Consider the following 25476-nt stretch of genomic DNA (forward strand, 5'->3'; position numbering starts at 1 on the left):
TGTAGTGGGCCAAGTCTTGTTCTGGGCAGCCAGAAAGGCCAGGCAAAACTGATTATGGGACAGATACAGCCATATAGCCACTTCTGGACTAAAATACAGTACGTGGGTACAATGAAGGAGAGAAGGGAAGGTAATATACTTCATTTTCATGATTCTGCAGATAGCTACATACACATGTGCTGATTTATTTCAATTATTTTAATCATCTCCAGAGACCCTGAAACTCACCCACCAAACTTTCAATTAGCAAATTGTTTAGCAATGTTCATGTGAAAGTTGGCCTAAAAGAACTTAGAGGAATCAAAGCTAGCATTAGCGCTTTAGCTCTGCAAAAATATGAAATTTAGTTTTGACTTGAAAGTATAAAAACTGCTTCAAATGGGACCAACTTTTTCTTCAAGCATATTTGAAGACATAGGGTTTAATTTCTGATATAAAATAATAAGGGGAGTTGATAGTATTATTAGCTTAATTACAAAACTAAAGAGAGGGTTTAAAAAGCAAATCCTCCCAACAGATGTTGGTGAATGTATCATTATCAAGATCATTGCCTCCACTGTAATAGAAGTTCTCTGTCAGAAAGTAACATAAAGTACATTATGCCAAAATACAGCTTCTTAGCACAAAAAAAAATAAATAAATCAGATTTTCACCTTATTTACTCATCTTTCGTAGACCTGCATTATCATCATCTTTGTGGTCTCCTTACTCTTCATTCTAATCATCTATTATTTTTCAGGCTTTGATCCCATCTCTCATCAGTTATTCTTATGGTTTAGAACTTATAATTTTTTGAGGCATGGTGTGAAATTTGTCATCATCTCTTCTTTTAGTGTTCTTTCTGCAACTCATTTGAAAGATCTTTACTGGATTTGGTGCCCTAATATCAGCTTGAATTCAGCACTAAAAAAAAAAGGAAAATTTTCTTTAAAATCTGTTCTTACAGTTGTCCCCCCTCCTCTCCCTTCCCCACCATAGTGGATAATTGTTCTCCCCCCTTCTTAGGTGCATTTATTACAGTTCATCCTTTGGTAATCCACAAGTCGCTTTGAATTTTTTTTTTTTTTTTTTTTTATTTTAATTTTTTTTTTAATTTAACTTTTTCCCCCATAACTGTACTTTGATGTTTAAGTACATTTTCTCCCCCAAGAGAATTTGCTTAAAATACATATTGGTACTCAACAAGTAACTACTCAACCACTTACATGAATTAAATAAAACACCACTAAATAATGATAACAAAATTTTGAATTTCTGTAGTATTTCTCAATTCAGAAGGACCATCAAGATAGTGCATTCTCTCAGACAATATCAAATGAGTTCTGCTTTTTCAGAACTTTGAATTTTTATGTTTTTATTTTGCTTGTAACTTCCAAGGAAACATTAAACCTTTTGCCAGAGGACTGAATAGTATTGTTTTCTTCGTGAGTAGCTAAACATCACTTAGGCAACCAATTAGCTTTATTTTTAAAATCAATTTCCACATAATGCTATGACCAAAAAGGTTGCAAGATTTTTAAATTATCCATACCAAAAGGAAATCATTAATCTAGAAACATTTTTCTTTGGTTTACTGTTTTATTAATATAGCTTTGTCTGTTCCTAAAATTTTGTGTGCTTTTCCCCCCGCCTTGTAGCCTTTTGGTGTTAATCAGCCTGGTCCTTACATCATGTACACTACTGTAGATGCAAATGGATACCTGAAAAATGGGTCAGGTAAGATAACCCCACAATGAGAATACACATGGCATGGTCTGTCTGTATATACTTCTCAGCAACCTAACAAGTTGGAAAGGAAGTGGGACTGGTTTTGAATAGTGTCTTCAGTTTACAAGGCCAAAGACCCCTACCTTTCTCTTCTTTCTTTACAGATTGCATATTTATTACAAACATTGTAGCTGCACTCTTTTTTCTTTTCTTCTGTCCCATGCAAATTGTGTTTGAACAGTTGGCTATATCTGGCCCAGTCTGAAAAATCATTGGGTACAATATCATCAGTTTGTGAAACAGCATAAGCTTCTAATGATTTACTTTTTCTACCGTTTCCTTAGCAATTATATATTAAGAAACAACAGTGGCTTTGAAATACCTGAATAGAATCTTGTAGCCACATGAAGAAGGATCAACATAATATTCAGTAAAAACAGGATGTATTTTTCTGGAGTTGTTCACGACATCTGGCAGGCTAACAGGCATCTATAAAATCATGAGGAAGATAGAGAGGGAATGGCTGCATCCTTTCACATACTAGAAGAACTACAAGTTCTCAAAGGATCATTAGGTAACAGGGTCAAAATAAATGGAAAAAAGCAGTGCTTCATGCAACTTGTAGCTTAACTAGAGGTTTAATTGCATGAGATGTTGCAGATGCCACAGTTTACATGAGTCCAAAAACAAAGTAGACAAAAAAAAGAATAATCCATTAGGCCACAGTCCAAGCAGTGCCTAATGTTAGAATATCCTGTACTAGTGGCTCCTACAAGACACAGGTGACTGTACTAAGTGGTCTATTAGTCTAACTTATGACTGTTAATGTTATGACCATAATGGACTCACTTTTTGCTTAGGCAGAAAATCCAAACTCACAAGTAAAAACATGATCAGAGTATGCACGTCTATAAGTTGAGCCATTCTGACTCCATCCCAGTGGTGGCAGTCATCTGCATCTGTCACTCAAGTTTTATTTCAAATTAAACTCAGATTAAAAAAAAAAGTTTCCCATAGTATAACACTAATTTAAAGGGGAAAAAATGCTGACATGTTAAGGCCCTAGATCAGTGATAATGCTCTAACCTTGAATACTGTGCTCAGGACTGTCAATTCCACCCTAAAAAAATAGAGAAAGATGTCCTGAAATATGAGCCAGATAGCTGCAATAAATGTATCCTGGTATTCTGTAGCACTTCTGTATTCGTACATGCTTAGATATGGGTTTGAAAGCTTTGAAAGTATTAGTCTACATTTTAATTAAACTAATAATTAATGCTAACATGAAAATGCAGAGTATTCTTTCTAATTGTTGCACAAACTCATTTTAACAAACTAATCATCCTGTTAGTTGTATACTCAGTTTCATTGCTCTGAAGGTTTTCTTCATAAGCTAAATTTAAAAAGAGCTTACATATTTAGTTCGAAACACTTAAAACCCCATGATGAGTTTAGAGGTTTTTAGTTACACTCTGTTAGACTATCCGACCCATGCCCTTAGGCAGCCAGTTCTGGTTGGGTAACAACTGGCAGATCTCATTGTTGCCAATTACCAAGATGAAGGATTGCAAGCTTTGTCAGAGCCAAGTCACAGTACAGCCTATCTTGTTAACCATATCAGAAAATACTGGTAAAGGCCTACACAGGATCTTACTCCTTGTCCCTCAAAAGCCTTGGATTACTGTGGATGGGAAACCTACTTCAGTATGCTGTCTTTTTGGTTAGTTGTGGTCCCTAATAACTTTTGAATCCACTAGCTTACTTAAGCCAATTTTAACTGGAGCATACATGCCTCAAATAAAACTCTTACCAGTTCTGTAAAAATCAGTAGTTCAGTAGAAGATAGAATTCCATATGAGGAAAAGACTTTAGTTACAGATCAACAATTATTTGGTCTGGTTTTGTCCTTAGGCTGGCCATATGGTCAGCATGCGTGCAGTTGCAATTAGCCATAGCCTGAAATGTTCTTGCCCAAGCAGTAACGATGGAGCATAGCAGAAAAAAGTTTAGTGTACTGTGGAGGGTTTATGGGGAAATAGAAGATGAGGCTAAAAGACACTGCAGGTTCTATACAGGAAGTAGGGCTTCTTGCAAAGACATGCGGGATTCATATTCATACAAATACAGACATCCTTAGTTTCACAGCTTCTGTCCTGTTTTTGAAGGTATTTTGCCTCAGGACGGATTTCTAGAGATTCCTACTGTGTTATCCATATTACTTAAATCCACATTGGAGTGCCTTTTCTGTTCTGTTCTTCTTGATGACCAGATATCTTGGGGTTTTGTCCTCTTTTTGCTTCCATGTTGCATATTGGCTTTAGAGTTGAGTTTCTGATAGGATACCACTAAGACATACACTGTTAAAATACAAGCAATTTTGTTGTACCTATTCGTTTTTTTAAAAGATATATGAGTACTTGTTTTTCAAAACAACAGAAGTATAAACAGTTTGGAATGCACTTCCTATCTTAGAAAAGAGTAAAAACTCTTTTACTTTTACAAACTTACGTAATAAAGATTGGAGTTCACTAATCCCTCCCTATGCTGTTAACTAAGCTACTTGCAGTTCATCACTGCCCCTGTGTTCTTTGGGCCTATCTTCTCGGAATATGGACCTATTGATAAAGCTTCTTCCTGAGAGCTGCTGTCAGAGTTACTGGAAATTACTATAATTTCTATATTACAAAATTTCTTTCCAGCCTGCCACTGAAAGTTAGTTGAGTGCATTCATTGGGTGAACATGCATCTAAATGAAGGAATAGGTGGGTTTAAAGTAGTGTAATGTATTTATTCCTTCAGGCTCACTGGGACTTAATGCAGGCCTGCCTAAATTTGGTGCACTTGTATGAATATTAGCTAACTTAATGAAAACACAGATTCATAGTTCCTTTGGCCCTATGACTTGTGAATAGATACTTATGCACAGTCTTATTATCAGAGAATCAGGAGTACTGATGCATAACTGTTTGTCTAAGTAACAAAAAAGATGGGTTTTGCCTAAGAAAAGAAACACATTAGTAAAATCGTGAAACCAACCCTTTTTTCTTCCTTAGGGAAGTGCTATAAAATGGCTATAAATCAAAAAACCAACATAACCTTTGCTTAGATCTACTTATACTCATTTAGGTTAAATGTTCATGTAGTCAGGGAAGTCTTTAACTCTTGCAACTTATTTGTAATGAACACAATCTCAGAAATCTGATGTTCTAAGTGAACTCATACAATGCACTTAAAAAATCATGTCTAACAGTTAGCAGAATCTATATTATTAGATTCTTAAAAATATTTTATATTTGGGATGTCATAAATAGTAACTGTAGAGGACTGAAACTTGGCATATCTGATGTATTACATGCTGCTTTTTAAAGTAAATTTTATTTTTATAAATTGACATAATTTTAATCAGAAGATAACAACATAATGGATTTGTGGGATCTTGAGTGCAGAATATCTATTAAAAGGTTAATTCACAGCAGTGTAAACTGATTCTAAACCCCACTTTGAGAAAATACAAGTTTAGATGGGGTTGTTTTGTGTATGTTTGACCCTTTGGCACTTACTACTTAAGCAAGCTTATAAAATAACCTAGTGGCAAAATAAAGATGTTCTTCCACCTACAGACTTCTGTGTCATGGAAAAATGCACATAGCTTACAAATTCCTTATATCTGTGGGGAATAAAGCTAGGTCCAAATTTTAAGCTATTTCATGTATCGTTTTCTTAATTTTTTTTCCTGGTTCTCTCTTCCAAGAACAAAAACAAATACATTTTTCTTAAACGTTATTTTTAGGGTTTGGTTGTTTGTGGGTTTGGGTTTTTTTGGGGGGGGGCAGTGCTTTTAGAAATGCAATGTTTTTGCAATTTACTTTAAGAAACAGCTATCAAATATGATTTAATACTGCTATAGTACCATTCATCTTCACTGCTACTGTATTTACAATAATAAAAACCTAACAGAGTCCAATCATGATGAATTCCTTTTCTGTTTTGGCATTATGAAATAACAGTAATGAATTCCAAGTGCATTATGACCCTAGCAGTATTGCTACATGGAATTTTCTAATACTGTCTTTGATCAGTTTCTCAACTGTAATATGTTAATAGATTTTTTTGAGTCTGTATAATTCCTGCAAGAACCTAAGTCACGTTTTCTGAAGCTATTATATTAAGTGTCTAGCTAAACTTTCTTCTTTTACAAGTCCTACTGGTAAAATAAAGTAAATGTTCTAACTAGAATTACTGGCCTACAGGTTATTATCTTGAAAAACAGTCTGTTACATCAGAATTGTATTCTATTTGACTGTCAAGAAATACCTCAAGCAACACTTCTATATATGTGTACTGGTAGGCACTACCAAACCCACATGGCATTTTTAGGCCACATATAAACCTACAAAACATCTTTTCCACATTAAGCTTTTAAAAGTATGGCATCAATATACCATTTTAAAAATAATTTTCATCAACTTATTTGCATGCCTTATATAATATTATGGAACAATCCATATCTGAAGCTTTTAATTATATGAAAGCAATAATGAGATAATCTGATATTTTGTAATCATATTTTTAAAATAATTCATCTCTTTCCCAAGAAGTAACATGAGTAACAACATAGTTCTTTTTCTAATAAAAACAATGCTCACCATTCCTCCCCCTTGCCCCCCAAGTCAGCTGATGCTATTTGTTGTCTTTACCACTGGTCTTAGCAGGAGAATGGTTATTGGCTGGACTGCTGAAACCAAACTATCCAGTCACTTTAAGTTATCCTTCCAGCGCTGGGCTAAAGTAAATCATATAGTACTCAAAGAAATGTCCACCATTCTGCTTCTGATCTTCCTAATTCTGCAGGTCTTTAGTTCTGAATTATGGTATCTTTCATGTATGCAATATTCATGCAAAGAGTAAAATAAAAAGGCACATACAGCTGTCCTTATCTAATTCATTTTAAGGTTCTTTGATCTGCCAAGCCTTAACTACAAGAAATTTGCATAATTACAAGCGGTTTTTTTTAAACATTGTTAGAATTATTCTCTCTCCTATTAACATTCCAGGATGTTGTTAAAAGATAGCAGAATAATAATTAGTGCATATTCTGTGCTTTTACTTTCACATTGCTCAATTCACTTGTAATCTTCCAACAAGAAATACTGCTAAATTAGCTACAAGGAATAGCAATTGCCAAAATGAGCATTAGAGTGGAGAAGTACTGGGTCTTACATCTGCAGTTAATATCTCCACAGACCTTCTCTCTCTGAGAGGAAATTTAATTGCAACAGCTTCTTCAAATATTTAAAGAATTTTATGCTTGAGATCAGATCAGGTCCAGGTGTAAATCTGGGAGAAGTATGCAAACTCAAATTTAAATCATGCTTTCTCATCCATTCCCTGTGATCTGCCTTTTCCACTCCCCGTTTCTTTTGCATATGTTATTTTTAAGGAGAACCCATAGTTAAGTATGAATGTCAGCCTGGATTTTCAGCTCTATATCTGAATTTCCAGGCTGTTATTGGCTTCTAAGAAATTTCTGGTATTATTCTGACATGGTGTTTTTCAGTCACATCCTGTAAGCAACAATGCATAGCATAAATTAAGAGTATAATAACTAGGGTATTATATCTAAAGTAGAGCACAGAGTAAATAAAAACTGTTCTTGGGGTGCGGGGAGGATACATGAGGTGAATTTAGTAAAGCTAACCAAATGCAAGCTGCTGGGCTTTCTTGGTTTTTTGTTGTGGTTTTTTTGTTTAAACTTCAGCATCCTAGAAAAATCATTGTTGATAATGAAATAGTAGCCCTACTAAATCTCTTTGGTTTTGAATAGCATTTTGCTTAGTGACTGGTGCTAGTTAGATTACTGCAGATTACAACTATATGGCTCTATTTGTTAACAGTTCCGACCTTGGCTAAAATGCAGGCATGTCATTTTTGCTAGCTGAAGTAGGTCCCAGTAGTGATCCTTTGTGTTTTCGTGAGAAGGCTACCTACTTGATATGTTTGGTTTTGTTTATTACCAGTAACACAAACTGATTTTCTTAGAACTAATGTCCTTGTGGACCCAGAACAACATAAATATGATCAGATACTTTAAATTTAATATGGAGCAGCTGTTAATTTACTGAAATGTTTTCAGAAACTGCACAAGGACAGTTTCATATTGTAGCACCAGCACAAGACAGGCATTTTAAATTTGTTATTGCAATGTTGCCTTGTCAAGGGCTGAACAAGTCAAATGACTGTGTAGTCCTGTAGGGACTTCATACTATGAACATCAGGCTGCCTTTAGCCATCAGCATCTTTTTACTCCGTTTTTCCTTCTGATAGCCCTTCCCCTTTCACCTACAACCCAATTTTTGTCTTCCTGCTTGCTTTCTCCCTCTTCTGTGTAACATCTGAACCCTCAGATACCTTTTTCTTTCTCTTCTTTGTATGAATTTCTGGCCTTGAAGTCTGCCTGTCTGCAGACAGAAGGATAAGACTAGTAGCTATGCATTGCAATAAATGCAGCAGTACTGGCTGACTCCTTAGTGTGTTGACCAGCCAGACAGCTGAGGCAAAAAGGCTTGCAGCTCCCTCTTGCCATTTTTGTGATAAGAACACCTATGGGGGAGGGAGGGCTTGTTATTCTGTACAGTGTGTGGCACACCCCAAATTTATTTTTTTTTCTTTTTTGATGTACCACGTCTTGTATGTACCAGATGAACCCTTGTGATTGTGCAAGCCAGGCCCAACCTGGCTAGAGCTTCAGGTTGATGTATAGTTTCATGTTTTCACTTCCACTTAAAATGGGAGAATATCTTCCATATTTCAGCCTGTTCTATGGATGTCTTAATTTTCTCTCTTAAAGTAAAAATATGTCAGTAGACTTACAGTTTGAAATAAATAGGGTCAAAGTTGCAGTTTGTACCTACCAAAAATACTAATCTTGTGGGCCAGGAATAACAGAACAGTAAATGTTTAAGGTTTACTCAAAGATCAATATCTATACATAGGCATAATATTATCATATGAATAGATTCATTGAACTGCTCATATGGATCAACTCATAATTTGTTTAAGCAGCTGTGTGACTGAAGCTGTGTGGACTGATAGCCTTTGCAATTCTCATTTCAGAGCTCTTTCATTTTGCTGGTTTGGGTTTGTTTTGTTTTAAACCTTCCATGGCAGAATGACCTTTCACAGGCTGTTAAGTAGTGCCCTTCTGGTTTTCTGAAATCTGCTTACTCTTCCCTGTTGTTGCATTGAGTTCTCATGCTGTTTAACTAAATTGGATTGTGAGGTGAACACAAATGTCTAGCAGCTATTATAGTAATGAATTTAAACATAAACATTGCAATATGTACCAGACAAAAGGAAAATAAGCTTAATGTCAGCAGCCATTTGACATTGCAGGATTCATTATGTAGAATTCCACTACACAGAAAGAAGAGTGTATTCATGGAACAAGCTGGAATAATTTAATAATTGAATAGCTGGATTCTGTTACAAGGGATTTTCTGGTTGCTATAGGTGGGAATACCCTGCTAGTATGTTTTTCTATATAACTCTCTTTTGTTTAGAAAACTTATTTGAACTTGTAATATTGCATGCAATATTACCAAACTTCACATATTTAGGCATTACAAATTAGACAACTTTCCCTTGTGCAAAGGGTTGGAATATCAGGACTATGATAATTTCATTGGTTGGTTGGGTCTCTTTAAAGAATTTCTAGTTTTACTTCTATAATTTTATGATGTAAAGTTATTCTTAATGAAGACACATATGCTTATATAAATGCATCAGATTTGGAGTTCGGGCTTTCAGAAGAAGTATCACAAGTGTTAGCAGCACTGCAAGTAACAGGTATCAAAGTTGCAAGTGTGCACTTTCAATCCACTTTCCCCAGTTATTTCTGGAACTGCAGAAAAAGTTGAGAGGTGAAGTTGTGTACTGCATTAATCTAGAGTTTCCTATTGTTTGGACTAATGAAAAGAAGCAAACAGCTAAGTCAGAAAAGGAAGACATCCTCAGCCCTTAGAAAGCTGAAGTTACCATTGCATAATTTTAAGTAGAAAAAGAACTCTTTCTCCACTGCAATTTTTTTTTTCCAACCAGTGACCTACAACTCCAAAGGCAGCAATAAAGGAACTGAAGTAAAGCTTTCAACTAAAGCCAAGGAAAGCAAATTCTCCAACTTTCTAAAAAGCTTTCAGATTTGGAGTTGTTGGGGTTTTTTTGGTTTTTTTTCCGAAAGCTGCTTTGTAAATTCTTATGCATATTACACAGGTATTTCACAACTATCAGTTATTTTTTCTCTTTCTTTTGCAGTAAGTGGTTCTGGCATATTTTCAAATAAAATAAGGAGCTGCCAGCTTCAAAAGATGGGGAAACACTTTGGTGTGCAGTGTAGCACAATACTGATAATGGCTGTAAAGTAAATATCACTGTAGTGTTTCAACTATGCAGCTTAAGTGACGCACGTTCACTGTGATTTTTACCTAACTCTTGAAGTGGTCTTGGCTTTGTCTTATTCCAGCTGTTGCATGCATGTTGTTCACAGCTATGCAGCAATTAATGCAACTTCTGCATGTAGTTTTTTGGAATAATTTTCAGTTTTTCTAGGATGCGTATGTGTATCTCTTCTATAAAAAAAAAAAAGGCAGTCATTCATGTGTTGACCTCAACAGTAAGGTAGATGATGGTACAGAAGAATTTAGATGCAAGTCTGAGACTAGAGGCTAAAACTCAGATACTAGGTTTTACACAATGAACTGGGTTTTTACCAGAAAAGCTGCCTTCATTGTCAACAGGTACAAAGAATGTATGTCTAAAACAAAGCAACTCCTTGTTATATTTTCTAAATCTAACAGATTTTGGTGTTTTGGTTTTTTTTGACAAGTGGATTCACACTTCACAATTATCTAAAGTTACTATTTTGGTGAATATATTAAAGCTTCTGATAAATGCATCATTTTGTAATTTAGCGGAAAATATAGCAACTGGAAGAAATAATGACATAACATTTTTATTTATGAAGATACATTTAGCTATTCAGTCGTTTAATATATTGAGTTTGGGGAACTTTTGAAAGCCTAAATATTATTACTGTGTTTTGAATTAATCTGAATGGCTTTAATGGACTACTTAATTGCAAATGATATTTTGTCAAGAAAAGCGTAATAAAAATTAAAAGAATGGCACTTCAGGAGACCACAAGTTTGAAATCAGAGTTTCCATTAGTCTTTCAACTCCTGTGTAGTGATCTTGTGTGTTCTCCTCTATTATTCCACAAAATAAGCTTATTTAAACTGACTGAACAAATTCCTTGTTGTGAATCTATGCAGGTTCAACTAGACTGTTCATAAATCCAGTATCACACGTTATCAGTTCTGTTTAAAGAAACTGCCATGGTTTAACCCCAGCAAGCAACTAGGCACAGCGCAGCCACTCACTCACTCCCTCCGCTCCCAGGAGGGTGGGGAGGAGAATCGGGGCGGGGGGGAGTAAAACTCGTGGGTTGAGATAAGAACGATTTAATAACTAACATAAAATAAAATGTAATACTAACAAATAATAATAATAAAATACTATAATAGTAATAATAGTGATGAAAAGGAATATAATAAAAATAAAACCCTAGAAAAGACAAGTGATGCACAATGCAGTTGCTCACCACCCGCTGACCGATGCCTGAGCAGCGATATGCCCCTCCCGGCGAACTCCCCCAGTTTACACACTGAGCATGATGTCCTATGGTCTGGAATAGCCCTTTGGCTAGCTGGGGTCAGCTGTCCTGCCCATGCTCCCTCCCAGCTTCTTATGCACCTGCTTGCAGAGCATGGGAAACCAAAAAATCCTTCACTTGGGATAAGCCCTACTTAGCAACAACTAAAACATCAGCGTGTTACCAACATTATTCTCACACTAAATCCAAAACTGTACCAGCTACTGAGAGGAAAATTAACTATCCCAAGCTGAAACCAGGACAGAAAAAATAGAAAGCATTGCTCCTACATGTAAACGCAGTCATCTTCCCTTCATAAAGTTAAATTGGCTCCATTTAAGCACTTATGCTGCCTGAAATAAGCTGTTGAGGACGTTACAATTTAACCCAGGGCAGAGTGGGCTGCTCTTAAGCTTTCAGCAAGTTTACATCAGTATAACAGAAACAAGGGAAATGCCTTAATTCAGATATAGAAGAACAAGTACTTTATGTGTCAGACAACACATCATTTTGTTTTTCAGACAAGACTTTCAAAAGGTTAATGATATGTATTGCTTCAAATTTTATATGCCAGACTTCAAAAATAAGGAGATTGAATCAGAGATGTTCAGAATGATTTCTGAATATCAAATTTGCAAAATTTTCTAAGGTTTGGCTGCCCAACTTAATTAGCTAATTCTTAAAATTTTGGTCTCTTGACAGGCTGAAACCACTGAAAACCATGTCTTAAAATGTTGAGGTTTTTTACTCTGCCCAAGGTTTTTGAAGCAATAAACTTAGTGACTTATGATTTAAAACAAAAATATAAACACCAACACCTGTACCAATACCATAGCCCATGATATGTGGGTGCTTCCAAATAACTTTTTTGAAAAGAAACCTGAGGCAAAAGACATAGTGTTGAATAGTCTTAGAAGTAGTATTAAAAAGTAATAAAGTAAAGTACAGCATGGACAGGAGAAGTTTTTTTAATTCTTGTTTATAGTAACAGTTCTACTGATGAAGTGAAACAAACTGTGAAGCAACAGCCACTTTTTCCATCTTGCTTGCAGAGACTTCCAAAAGAACAATCTTAGTACAAGAAATAAATCCCATTTTCCTCTTGAAGATGGAATGGTATTTTCAAATCTTTGTGGAACAAGTAGAAAACTGTTCACAATAGTTTTACATCAGGGCAAATAGCTAGAGTTGCTATTTACATTAAATTTGAAGTATTTTCATAAGTAAATTAATTACCGGTGACTGAGAACTTCAAATATGACAATAAACTGTTGACAGTACTCTCTGTAACTTTTTATTTTTAATCTTTGTTCAGGGTTTTTATGTTTCTCAGATAAACACTTGTCATTCTTAATTACTTATTTGCAATTCTAAGTGGAACATTTGAGTAACCATCAAACTCTTATAGAATTTATGATAGATGTAGGGGGAGTGAAGCAATAAATAGTCTCAAAGATTTCATATTTGTATCCAGCTTTAAAGTAAACTAGAACCTTCTATATGTTATCATCCTGCTTAGCTAATATCTCGCAATTTTAAAGGCAAATTAAAAAAAAGGTATATGCACATTTTCTGCCTACTATGTAGAAGAAAACATTCCTTTCTGATCTTTGCAAATGATCTATTTAGATCCTGAAGAGTAAGTTTTCATTATCCTTATGTTAGTAGGCATAAGAACCAGTGTTAGTAGCCATGAAATTATTCAATGCTTTTTAAGAATTCTAGCTGCAGTGTCTGACTCTGTAACCTCTTTAAGGCTGACTGCACACAGTGTATGACATTTTCTTTTATTTCCTTTAATTTAGTTGACATTCATTTTATTTGTATGATGAAAGAAAAAAGGAAGATCTCAGTTGCAGTCTCCTCATAATCCTAAATATTTCACTCAAAAGTCATTTTAACAGTTTTTCAATGTTAAATGTTATAGCAGTACCTTGTTCTTTTGGGAAAAGTCCTTCAGAATTCAGCATTAGTGAAACAAATTGTTAAAGAAAATTCTTTATTATGTTATAGCATGATCAAGTAATACATACCTTATTTGTGTTTATAACAAAGTCAAATTTAATAAACCTACCTTTGTTCCTTGCTGCTTTTATATTGGTAAGCAGTGCTTTCAAATATTGTGTTCTTACTCTAATTTGAGAATTACTCAATTTTTAGACTTGGAGATTGAGCAATTTAGACAAGATCATGTAAGGGAAGTCAGTGACAAAGCGGGGACAGACTCAAGACTCAAGTCTTATACTGTTATCTCAACTTACTGGAAAAAAAAAAACTGTTCTTAAAGAGGAAAGCTGCTCAGCTAATGCTCTCTGCCACAGATTCCATAATCTAGTTGTTCACTTAACAATGTACACAGTACACCTTGCCCTCACAACAGAGGACTGAAAGTACAAATCCTCTTTAAATATTTCCATGTCTACTTGCTCATTACATGTTTCTGTATGGGGAAAAAGTAAATCTAAAATACACCTCATCTTTAGGAAGACTGTTCCTGTTTCTTTTTGCTATAATAGCATTTTAGCTTAATAAAAAGGTAACTGCATCAAGCTGATTTTTCAGATCTCATCTAAGCGTATTTAGGTGACATTTATCTTGCCTTTTTAAATAAAATTATCCTAGCTTTGAAACTACAATAATACAGGATATTTACCTCATGATTAAACAGGCCTGTTTCAAAACATGCCTGACAGCATCTGGCAAGCTTCTTCCTAAAAAAGCTGGTGGGGGGTGGGGAGGTTCAGAAAAATAGGACCATGAAGTAATCATTGTATTGAATAGGGGTTCAAAGTTATTATCATCCAATATACAAAGTAGTTTGTCCCCCATAAGAGGATACAAAAGCTGAAGAGCTGCTTCTGAAAGTAGGTGTCACATCTTGGTAGTCCCTTGGTGTAAGTGCTGCTGTATCGTGACAAATGCATGCTTGCACTTAGCGGCTATCTCCAGAAGCCAAAAATGAGAGCTTGTTTCTGGTTTTTCTTGAAAGGGTATTTGGCTTTGCTGGAGAAGTTGTGGTGGTTGTCGTTTGGGAGTTTTTTCCTTTGCTCTGTTCTCTGCAACTGTGCAAGATTCAGTGCAACTAGTATGGCCAACAGCCAGTTGTCTGAGGCAAAATACTAACTTTCAGAATGGAGCCTTGGAAGAAAGTGTGGAGAGTTAGAAACGAGTGGCTGTAAATTCATTACAAAATGTGAATTCATGTTCTTTAATTCGCATGCTGTTATGTTTTGTCGCTTAATTTACAGTTTCCAATTTCAGGCATAATCTGTCAGGTGTCAAAGCAGAGAAAAATCTGACACTTAAAAAATACTGACTACATCATATCTTTGTGAAAAACTGTTTCTGTTGATCACATAAACCTACTTGTGGTTGTCAAGTATCCCTTGAACTCATTTCTATCAATCTGATGAAGGGCTGAATTCACTGGGGTGCTGATATCATTCCTGCTGTATAACCAGGTTACTTACTAAGAGGCTTTCTAGAGAATGAATAAAAAATCTATATAGGAGCTGAATCAGTTTGCCAGAAATTAAAAGATTACAAAGTTTTTATTTAAATGGAATAATTGGATACTTTGGAAATGGGATGTTAGTGAAGCTGTTGATAACTGCAACACTTGTCCATTTTCCTACTGCCTTTTCAGGAAACTGTTATTTTTCACCTACAGTGTCTCCTTTAACTATTTATAATTACATGGTCTTACTAGGGCCTAACTTGCAACCCCTGTAATCCTGTTTGCATTAAATCAATTTAATATTTGAGAATTTGTTCATGAGAATTTACTTAGCTAATTTTGTGACACAGGAAAAACCAGTAGTTACTGATCAACTCTAATAAGAATTAAAGTGAACCTTCCCATGTTGAGGCTGAGCTTGTAAATCAGTGGGGCAAAAGACTTGGCACTACTCGTATCAAAATAAATGTGGATAGCTGATTTCTTCTTAACTTGTAACAAATAGTAGAGATTCAGTTTAACATAGAAATGGTGCTCAAAAGAATCATCTTACCTAGAAATCTAAAGCATTTAAGCTATTCTCTGAGTGAGTGCCCACAAGTAGTTTGGAAATGTGGGATTGAGACTTTAAGACTTTAAGAATTAAATAATCATGCAGTTGGTTAAAATTTTTTAAACATTTTTCTTACTGACTCTGAAATGTGTATTTGTGTAGAAAGTTGCCAGTTTTGGGGTTGTTCTCTCTGTTGGTTTGGTTTTTTTTTCCCCTCCAAAATACCTACTTGAGCTTCTTTTCTAATTTTATTTCAGCTGGACAGCTTAGCCAGTCAGCACATTTTGCTCTCCAGTTGCCATACAACGTGCTAGGCTTGGGACGTAGTGCTAATTTCCTCGACCATTTGTATGTTGGCATTCCTCGTCCTTTAGGAGAAAAGGTTAGTTGAGATTTAAGATTGTCAAGCTAATATTTATGGTGTTACCTTTTCTAGTAGAGTTTGGATGGAAATACTGCTAGGGACACTCTTTCCCCCTGCGCCTCACCCCGAACTAAGACTGTCAAAGAAGTTTGTATACGGAAAAGTTTCCCAGGAAGAACCTTGTATGCCTTTTTTTTTTTTTGGTGGGGCAGGTGTGTATAAGTTCTGAAATTAACACTAAGATAATGTTAGCACAGGTGTATAGTGCTTGTTTATACGGTAAATGTGTATTAGATCTGAGAGTCCAATTATTATGGTCTCAGCTGTAAGCTTTCCTGGTGTTGGTCTGGCCAGCCTGTAAGTTCACATAATCCTTTCTGCCTCAGTGATAAAACCATGATCAATATAATGGGAGGTGGAGATTACCGTGATTATGTAACCTTCATATGAAACATAAAAGCAGGATCCTAACCATTTTCAGTCTTTAAAGATCTGATGGTACTACTTTTTAAAGTGAGGTATTCGAATTAGCATACAGGCCAAGTTCTGATTTGGATAATTGCTTTGCCTGCCTCCTTTGTAGAATTGGTTCTTTTCTTTTTTCCCTATTATGTCATTGCTTTGTACTTTTCAAGCAGATGCTGTGTTTCATGTCAGCAATAGTTATTTTGCTTTTGGGTTTTTTTTAAAGCACTTCGGATCTTTCAGAATAAAAGGTTTATACAAACGTAAGGCAATAATCACTTGCATTTAAAATCTTTTAAAAGCAACTGGTTTTTTGTTTTGCCTTTTGTATGTTTCAACAGAAAATTTCTTTTCTTTTAAGTATGTTGGTTTGTTAGGAATTGACATAGCCTTTGTTTTTCTTTCAGTCCGTAAGAAAACAAGAATGGACAGCTATCATACCAAACTCCCAGCTTATAGTCATCCCCTATCCTCATAATGTTCCTCGAAGGTAACTTCATAATTTTGATTTGCACTTCACAAAATAACATTAATACAGAGTTTAAATTGGGCATTATGTGTAGGTTAAAAAATAGTCACTTGTATAGAAAGTAAATCTTAGAACAATGGAGGGAGTTCAGTTCTGTAGATGTAGTTGCTTCTGTAAATAGGCAGAATACTTCTCAAGTATTTATGTGGACTCTTAGATGGTGCCCATAAACAATCAAAATGTATTACCAGCTCATACAAACGATCAAAATGTATTACCAGCTCAACTCCTGTAAATAATAACATATTTGCTAGATTTACCAACATTCTTTTTGACAAATTGCAAGCATGGTAATGAATGAAGCAAGCATTTTTGTTTCACCAAACATGCAATTTCTGTCTAGTTGCATATAAAAGCTTTAGTCCAGCCCTTCTGCACACAGTATCTGTTGCTACAGGTATGAATGTTTTTCTTTAAGTAAAGGTGAATGGGTTGGTTACGCAAGAGCTTGAACACTGAATTCACTTCGCAATTAAAATATTTATCCCAGAAAGAGAGCATGTTTCTCTCTTTGCTATTAGAGAAAACATTAGTCACATATTCCAGCTGCTTTTTGCCGCTTGATCTACTAGTGAGGTCAGTTGCATTTATCACGCAGAAATTAATTCTGACATCAGTTTCGGCAGTTAATTTTACTATAGGACAAATAACAGCTGAGAAGTGATGTGCTGCTTGAGTTGCTAATTAACAACCACAAGAATAACATCTGCCAGATGAAGAAAACTTAGTTATAGTCTTGAGGTATTTAAAGGTATATGTTATACAAAAACTTTTCTGTCATCTTACCCTTAAACTACTTTTGCTTTCCTATAAAGTAAGTTCATGGACACTGTAGAGTAGCAGAGGATAGAATCCCCAGAAGAAATCAGATTTCATAATAAACACTTCCTAAATTTATAATGTTTTTTACATAGGTGTGTTGTTTCCTGAGAGGCCTCAGTGCTGCCTCAACATAGAGCCTTCTACTGACAGCTTTCCCATGATAGGAAGCCTGTAGTACAGAAAAGGTGTTAACTGAGCCTCAGGACTCCACAGCTTTTGAGGGATGTCTTTCAGAAGCCCTTAAAATGCTTAATTTTGTTGCTCTCCAGCATTCTCCTGCCATAATCAACTGGTTATGTTGTCTACAACTCCAATTGTCTCTGGGTAAACTTCAGACTGAGAGATGCCTAACCAGCTGGACCCCATGAGCCTGTCCAAGAGGAGCTTCTCATGTGAAGGAAACAATCTATCTTACAGGCTTATTTCACCCTGCTTCTCCATCTCTCCAAGCCCCAGGCAGTTTTGTGGAAGGTTTTCTTACGCATTTTACTTTGTCCTGGGCAGGGGCAGGAGATAAATCTCCTAATGAGAAAAGTCAGTCCCTGAGGATATCCATAGCATTCCTGGGAAGTTAAACAGAAACTGAATTCAGACATGGCATTACCTGAAAATGATTATATTAAGCCATATATTTCCAAGTAAACACCATTAAGCTTCAGTCTCTAAGTATAGCCACTAATTTCTGTAGAGCAAGATGTTACCTGTCTTACACTAGCAGATTCTTTTCAGCTTTATAAGTTAAATCTGTTTTCTGCTTCCTAATGAAGGGTATTAATGTTTCCTTGGATTTTCACTCTATATAGCTGGAGTGCCAAGCTGTATCTGACCCCAAGTAACATTGTGCTGCTAACAGCTATAGCCTTAATTGGTGTCTGCGTTTTCATCCTGGCAATAATTGGCATATTACACTGGCAAGAAAAGGTAAGCTTAATTAACTAGATTCTTTTCTATATTTTCTATACTATTTAACACTTCCTAGTATTTTACAGTCTTGTACATTGGGGGCTTTTTGCGTAGTTTTCTGCAGTATAATTTCTGACATAGACTGCATTAATTCCCAAAAGGTGTTTATTATTAATGCAGTATTTACTGCAAGCTTAAAAATTGGCATTGTTTTTATTTAAGCTCTAAGATACTTAAAAAGGGAAATGAAGAGCAACATGGATAAGCTTTTGCCATTAAGCAGTTATTCCCAACTAAATGAGACAGTTTTGTTTCATAACTAAGCTTTCTATTTTGCAGAGTTTTAAGGAGTACTGTTTTGGAATATAGAACATAAACTCAGTTTACTTACCTTGAGTTCTGCTGGTAATCTAAAAATAAGGAAAACGTCTCTTTTTCTGTATATATCTTTGCTGATTGCACTGACATTAGCATTCAAGACTGTATAGGGAGTCAATCGTGTGCATATTGGCTGCTTTGCTCTGTGTGTCTAAATTATACATGCAGTGTATAGAAATCCATTGATTTGAAGAAGCATTTTGAAAGGCGCCTTTCATGTCACAAAAGAAATGCGTTCCCATTTTTCTTAACTATGCTCAGTTCACAATCACATCCAACTGGCAGGACTGCCAATAAATGCTACTACATACCCAAACCATAATCTTAGCTGTCAGATAAAATTACTGCACATTTTGACATGGTAGAACTGTTTGTTATTTTGTGCTTGTGGAAATAAAATGACCTTGTTAAACATTCAGATAGTCTTTGCACATGCTTCGTATTTAAATGTTGTCTGTCAGTCTTCACTCTTCAAAATGTTAGATACAGTCTCCAAATAATAGTAAGCTGAGAATAAAACACACAAAGGCAAAGAAATACAAAGTTTACGATGACTGTCCTTAGCATGTCATACTGTACCTAGAGAGCATTGCTAACTGCTAGCTAGGATTATGCACTGGCTGGACTGCACTGTGCTCTGTCTCCCACACGCCTTAAGCAACAAGAGTAGCAGAAAAAATACTTGGACTTTGAGCTGGGGAAGGATTAACTATGTATAATTCCACCTGGAAAAATAGAGATTTAATGTCAACATTTAAAACAGTTCTTCATATAATAATTCATGTATTGGAATGTAAAGAAGCACTCAGCCCAGAGTGAGTGCTTTCTGAGCCATTTTAAAACCCATTAGGTATGTGTGAATGAAGTGGTGTATTGGCTATATTATAAACTCATTTCCAACCACTGCATCTTGCTCAAAATAGGCACAAATATTTGGATAAATTGTGTGTATTTTCAGACTACTGTATAAACATTTATCAATTCCTGTAATTTTCCAATGCCTTCCTATTGATCTTTACCTTCCCAATTTTTAGAATAAACAGTTGAGGTACAGAACAAATAAGAATCTTGACCAAGGCTGGATTGTGCATCACAGACATGACTGGGAGTTAAACTCCAAAGTTCTTTGTTTCTAAGCTCGTTCTTGGTTTGCTGCCTCTTTCAGTAATCCTCTCATAAAAATACTGTTCTGCCTAAATGCTGTTTTCCCTTACAGACCTAGAGTACCTATAGCAAAGAAAGGAAGGGGAAATGTACTGGCAGTTACAATCTCTTCTTTTCCCCCAGAGGATATATCTGTCTGTAAGCTGCAGTGTTTTATTCAGCAGTTAAAATAAACCATGTATTTTGACCTCTGCAGATAAGTAGTAATAGGATCTCTTAGTCTACAATAGTTCTTATACACTTGTCTGCTAGCCAAGTATTTTATTGTTTAAATAACTGTAGGAATAGTATGTTGCTCTGTCATTCCTTAGAAATTTTGGATCCATTTAAAAAAAAAAAAAAAAAAAGCTTTCAAATCTCAGTTACTAGTTTTTAGGTTTGATACATGAAATGAAAGAGAAGTTGAGGAAGAATGTACACCATTATTCATCTTACAAGTATAGTCTGCTACATTAGCTAAGGACCTCGATACTCCTCTATTCTGATTTTTTATAACTTGCTTTGTGGTCTTGAGGGGGCTAGTCATGTGAACACTACACATTGATACTACTGCTAGAGAAGTTTTGATGGATTCATCAGAGTATCAGTTACTGTCAAATTTGAAGTAGTAATTTTTTCAGGAAGCATACAAGAAATGGAGTGAAAATTGCTTTCTAAGTGAGACTATAAAATTTTGTGGAACGTGACAAGCATTTCAATGTAGGAAAGAGTACGCCACTCCCTTCTTCCCACCCCATTTTTGACATTAAAAATACTACTGACATTGATAAAGTCTCTGTCAGAAAGCCAGACTGATATATCTTAAACTTCACTGACAGCTCTGCTGCCGCCACAAAATGCAGTAAAATCCATAGTTAATTCAATGGAGTTGCTATCATACGTAAACATTGTGTGATGAGGAAATCTTTGGCCTTGAGCCAAAGCAGATGAGAAACTTTCATGGCAGAGCACATGCACCGATTTCTACCGATTTCATACATTGTTATTTATATTTATCAACTGAGATACAAATCTGAATGCCCACACAGCATACTCTAAAGGCTTTTCTTCATTTTACTCATTTAAAAAAAAAAAAAGTTAGGTATAAGCAAGCTAAAAATCATTTAAATCTGTTTTGCTAAATTATCTTATGCTAGGATTTACACATACTGTCTGTCATGACAAAAAGACTGTTTTCTAGAAAAGTTCACACTGTGTTCAAAAATCCTTTAATAAGTGCTTTCATGCTCTGTTACTGCTTTAGAACACAAGAGGAGGCTTGTGGGAGACGACATGTTTTTACACATTACATGGATCATAGGTACAATTTAAATATGCTGCTTTTTTCCAAGCACCATCCAAACTACTCTTTCAGCAGATCAATGTGTGTTCTGCATAAATAAGCAGGGAAATGCATCCTACCTTAATTCTTTGCAATACAAACAAAAACACGGAACATTTTTAGCCTACTTGGTGCTGTTAATTGATGGTAGAACTACCATCTTTGTCTAAATTTATGTTTAACAGAGTTTTTTAAAAATAATCTCATTTTAAGTGTAACATAGATGACATTTACCATTAATCCAGCGTAATTTCATTTCATATTTATAATGCAGACTAAATAAATGCATACTAGGAAACATTCATTTTTAAATACTCCTTTTTAAAAAAACATTATTAGAAATAATAGAAAATAATGGGTCACAAATTCTAAAAGAGCTGAGCATTACCAGCAGAAGCCAATTTTTAGTAGATTATTGCTATTTCAAACTGACATCATTTAAAAGCTAATTATTTGGGCTTTTACTAATCTTTTTGCCTTTTGTCAAATGAGTGACTTGGAAAAAAATCAACCATTCTCTGACATTTGACAACTCATTTCTGTAACAGTATTGCTCTAGATCCCACAAAGTGGGGTTTTTTTATTATTATTTTTCAGAAAGCAGATGACAGAGAGAAGCGACAGGAGGCTCATCGGTTCCATTTTGATGCTATGTGACATGCCTTAATATTTATGAAGGAGCTGCTACTCATTTGCTTCATTGAAATACTAAATTCTGATTTGTAAAATTATTACCGTGAAAATACTGCTGGTGTGCTATTTGTAAATGTTGCATTATTTGGTATTTATTTGGAAAGTATTAAAATTAGACCTGAATGTCTCACAAAGCCTTTCAGTTAACAGACTGTATATAATAGCATTTGGTCTTTATTTAACAGAACTGTAAACTTATTTTTCTTAGTAAAGGGATCAAATTGCATGTACCGTTGTTTACATACCACCAATTCTTTAGTAATATTTCATAGAAAGCTGTGTAAATAAAGTTTAGCATTTCAGTGAGCAGAATACTTTATACCACTTGAATTGGTGTTGTCATTTATACATTCCTGCAAAATAACCTGCATTTCTGAAAATTAAGCTTAACCAATTTCTCAGATCATTAATTCTTTTTATTGTACTAAATGGTGCTCAACCAAAAGTATTCTGTATTTTTCTTTGTTTAAACCCATATGTGCAATAGTTAAAGAATTTAGGAATTGGAGAACCAAAAGAAACCTGCAATGTTAATGCTAGTTCAGTAGCTCATCATGGGATAGATGCAGTATTTATGTGTTAGTTCTAGAGAGAAGACAACACATTAAAAAATTAAAATCATAAAAATGTATTAGCATTACATAAAGTGCTTTTATGATTAAACTATCACCATACTTATTTTAGAAAAAGCCTAAAGCCTTTATGAAACTTTTTTTTTAGAAGAAAGGTATGGGATTATTTTGTTTGGTTTTGTTTTTAAAGAAGTTAGAAGAAACATTTTGGACTGGAAGGAGAATGAGGATTGACTCCCTCAGATTTATTGCTAAGGGATGAGATATACAAAGATTAATACAATAGGACACTCAGAATAAGCAATGTACATTATCTTTATACACTACTATGCCCAAATTTCATAAGGCTGCAATAATACATAAGATGAGTCGTTCAACTTTATATATTTAAAATTATGATAAAGTTACAATTGCTCAGTGTACTTTGGATCCTGGAAGAGTCTCTGAAAACAATCATGCTTTTATTTAATAGTGATTCCTTGGTGATATAAGTTTACATGATTAATTGTGCATTTAAATCTGTCAATTTGCATTCCTAATAAATGCTGTTCAATAAACTGGAACACACTTTCTCAACAAACTACAAAGTGGTGGTCTTACAGACAATCACCTCTGCAGGTGATTCCTCTGGTCTGGCACTTGTCCTGTAACACTACCTTTGCTTGTCAATACAGGAACAGAAAAAAGAACGAGCAGGTACAAAGCTGAACTGATTATGTCCACCCTGAATCACAGTCAAACCATTTGTTACCATGGCAGTGCTGAACAGTGACCCATTCATACCACAGCACCAAGCCAAAAATCAGGAAAGTACTGATAAGAAGTCTACTAAGCCATGAAGTTTTACTGGATATTTCTAATATGAACTGATCAGATGCCAGCAAAGGAGACTTCCATATTGCATTACTGTTATTATTCAGGATAGCATATTTCCTTAATGCACACCTTTAATTAATTTCTCTTAGAGTGGCATAAAAGGTCAGATTTTTTAGATAGGTACTTAATGCTGTTGGACCTTTTAAACCCCATTGATAGAATTTGCTCCCGACCGCAAAAGTAATAACAGATTTCATAATTAAGAGGAAGCATAATTCAATATATTTTCCTGTCTTTTTCAGGTGGTTGGAGAATAAGGCTAAACACATAATGCCACTGTGGCAACAAAGTTGTGTATAGCCCTCTATCACAATTATAATAAACATAGATTAGCCCCCTTATGTTTTTTGGAAAAACAATTAGGAATGAAATAACCTCATGCTGACATTTAAGCTGTTGTCAAGTTAACAAAACAATGAACTCAGTATCTTTTGCTTTAAGGTATTTTGCATGCTCAACAGTGCATCATTGCATCACTTTATATACAACACATTATTGGGGCTTTAATAGCTTTCTTATTATAAAGTTTACCACAGGTTCTAACTACTCATAGCTTGGCTCACAACAGTATATGCATACTATTTTGAATTAAGGCATTAAATATTGTTAAACCTCTTGTCAAAGGTTTCATGTCGTAATTTGGTTTTCTATTCTGTAGGCATCAAAAACATGTTTGGGTAAGGTTATTACTCTTCTACCAATAAGTTTAAGAAAGCAACATCCATTAGAAAGTGTAGTTCCAGGTGATCATCACAGTAACTGAGGAGTGAGAAATAGTTCTAACTACATAAATTTTCAAATTGCATCCACCATAACACAGCCCTGGTGAGAAATGCTATTGGAAGGCTTCTTCAGTGTGAAATCTCACCTATATAAAAATACTGTTGACATGCCAACTGGCAGATGGCTGATGAAATACCATCTTTCTTTGTTCTCATTTTCCATGAGAAGCTTTTAAGACTGAATCTTCCTACCAGACTTATCATTAATGCACTGTAGTCCCCCCCAACAAAAGAACCAACTTTTCTGCTGCAGATTAATAGTAGTATTATATATAGTATGATATTCCTCCTGTGATGAGGCCATCTTAACAGACAGCTGTATTAAAAATATTTCCTACAGTTAATTGAGAAGTAATCACTATAAATGCACCAAGTCAATTCAGGACTTTCATAACTACTTTCAAATAAATGACACCTAGATAGAATGGAAGTCAATCCATAAGTTTCTACGATATTATAATCATCAGAGCTCAGTTTTGTTAAAACAACATAAAAGCATTAACCGTGCCAGTTTTTAAGGTATTAATAACCAAAAGAATTATTTTTTTAAATCCAGAAAATAAAATTTTGCTTCAAGTAATATCAAACTTTGCAAATAAATAGTACTAATTCTAAAGGGATGACCAGATTTTTTGATCAAAGACTAAGTATGTTAACAAATGTAGATCAATAGAGATGTTAAATCTGAAATATTGCTATGCTGTTTCAGTAGTCCTATTATCCATTCTAATTTTTTTTCCATTTTGGCCACAGGATCTTTTTGTTGAGGCACTAGTAATATCAGCCTCAGCTGTTACTTTGAAAATAATCAGCCACGCAGCACTATTTTTATAATTAATTCACGTCTTCAATGAAAAATGTGATCCCATTTGTAATACAGTCCATAAAAATTGTAAAGTATATGCTAACCCTATATTCCTGAATTTCCCAACTTACTTAGAGCCAGAAAAGTTTGTAGGTATATTCTAACACTCAGATCTATTATACTGCCTAGCACATAGAGAAGTGCACAGTAAGCTTTCTGAAGACTGTCGGTATTCTTCAGGACTATTCGAAAGTTTGCAGTGTTCTTAACTCAGTAGTAAACAACAAAGCCAATTATACATATTTATGTATGATTACATATTATGTTACCACACTAAGAGGCGCTTGCACCTTCTGTCATTTTCTAATTAGAAATTGTA

The 25476-nt window shown here is 34.9% G+C and overlaps 1 protein-coding gene across 2 annotated transcripts in view; it reads left to right on the forward strand.

The window, feature by feature from the left end:
* Window positions 1-22507, forward strand: part of ITFG1 (integrin alpha FG-GAP repeat containing 1) — a 92856-nt gene extending 70349 nt beyond the window's left edge. Inside the window, exons 14-18 of one of the 2 annotated variants that reach the window (XM_010585048.1) lie at window positions 1638-1716; window positions 15681-15805; window positions 16660-16742; window positions 18407-18524; window positions 21967-22507. In XM_010585048.1, the coding sequence (XP_010583350.1) occupies window positions 1638-1716; window positions 15681-15805; window positions 16660-16742; window positions 18407-18524; window positions 21967-22026 (465 nt within the window). In that variant the 3' untranslated portion in view covers window positions 22027-22507. The remainder of the gene's footprint in view (window positions 1-1637; window positions 1717-15680; window positions 15806-16659; window positions 16743-18406; window positions 18525-21966) is intronic. The other variant, XR_775483.1, reaches the window with a different exon arrangement.
* The last annotated feature ends 2969 nt before the right edge of the window (window positions 22508-25476 follow it).

The sequence above is a fragment of the Haliaeetus leucocephalus genome, unplaced genomic scaffold (assembly GCF_000737465.1).
Source record: "Haliaeetus leucocephalus isolate CR32 unplaced genomic scaffold, Haliaeetus_leucocephalus-4.0 Scaffold92, whole genome shotgun sequence".
Lineage (NCBI taxonomy): Eukaryota > Metazoa > Chordata > Aves > Accipitriformes > Accipitridae > Haliaeetus > Haliaeetus leucocephalus.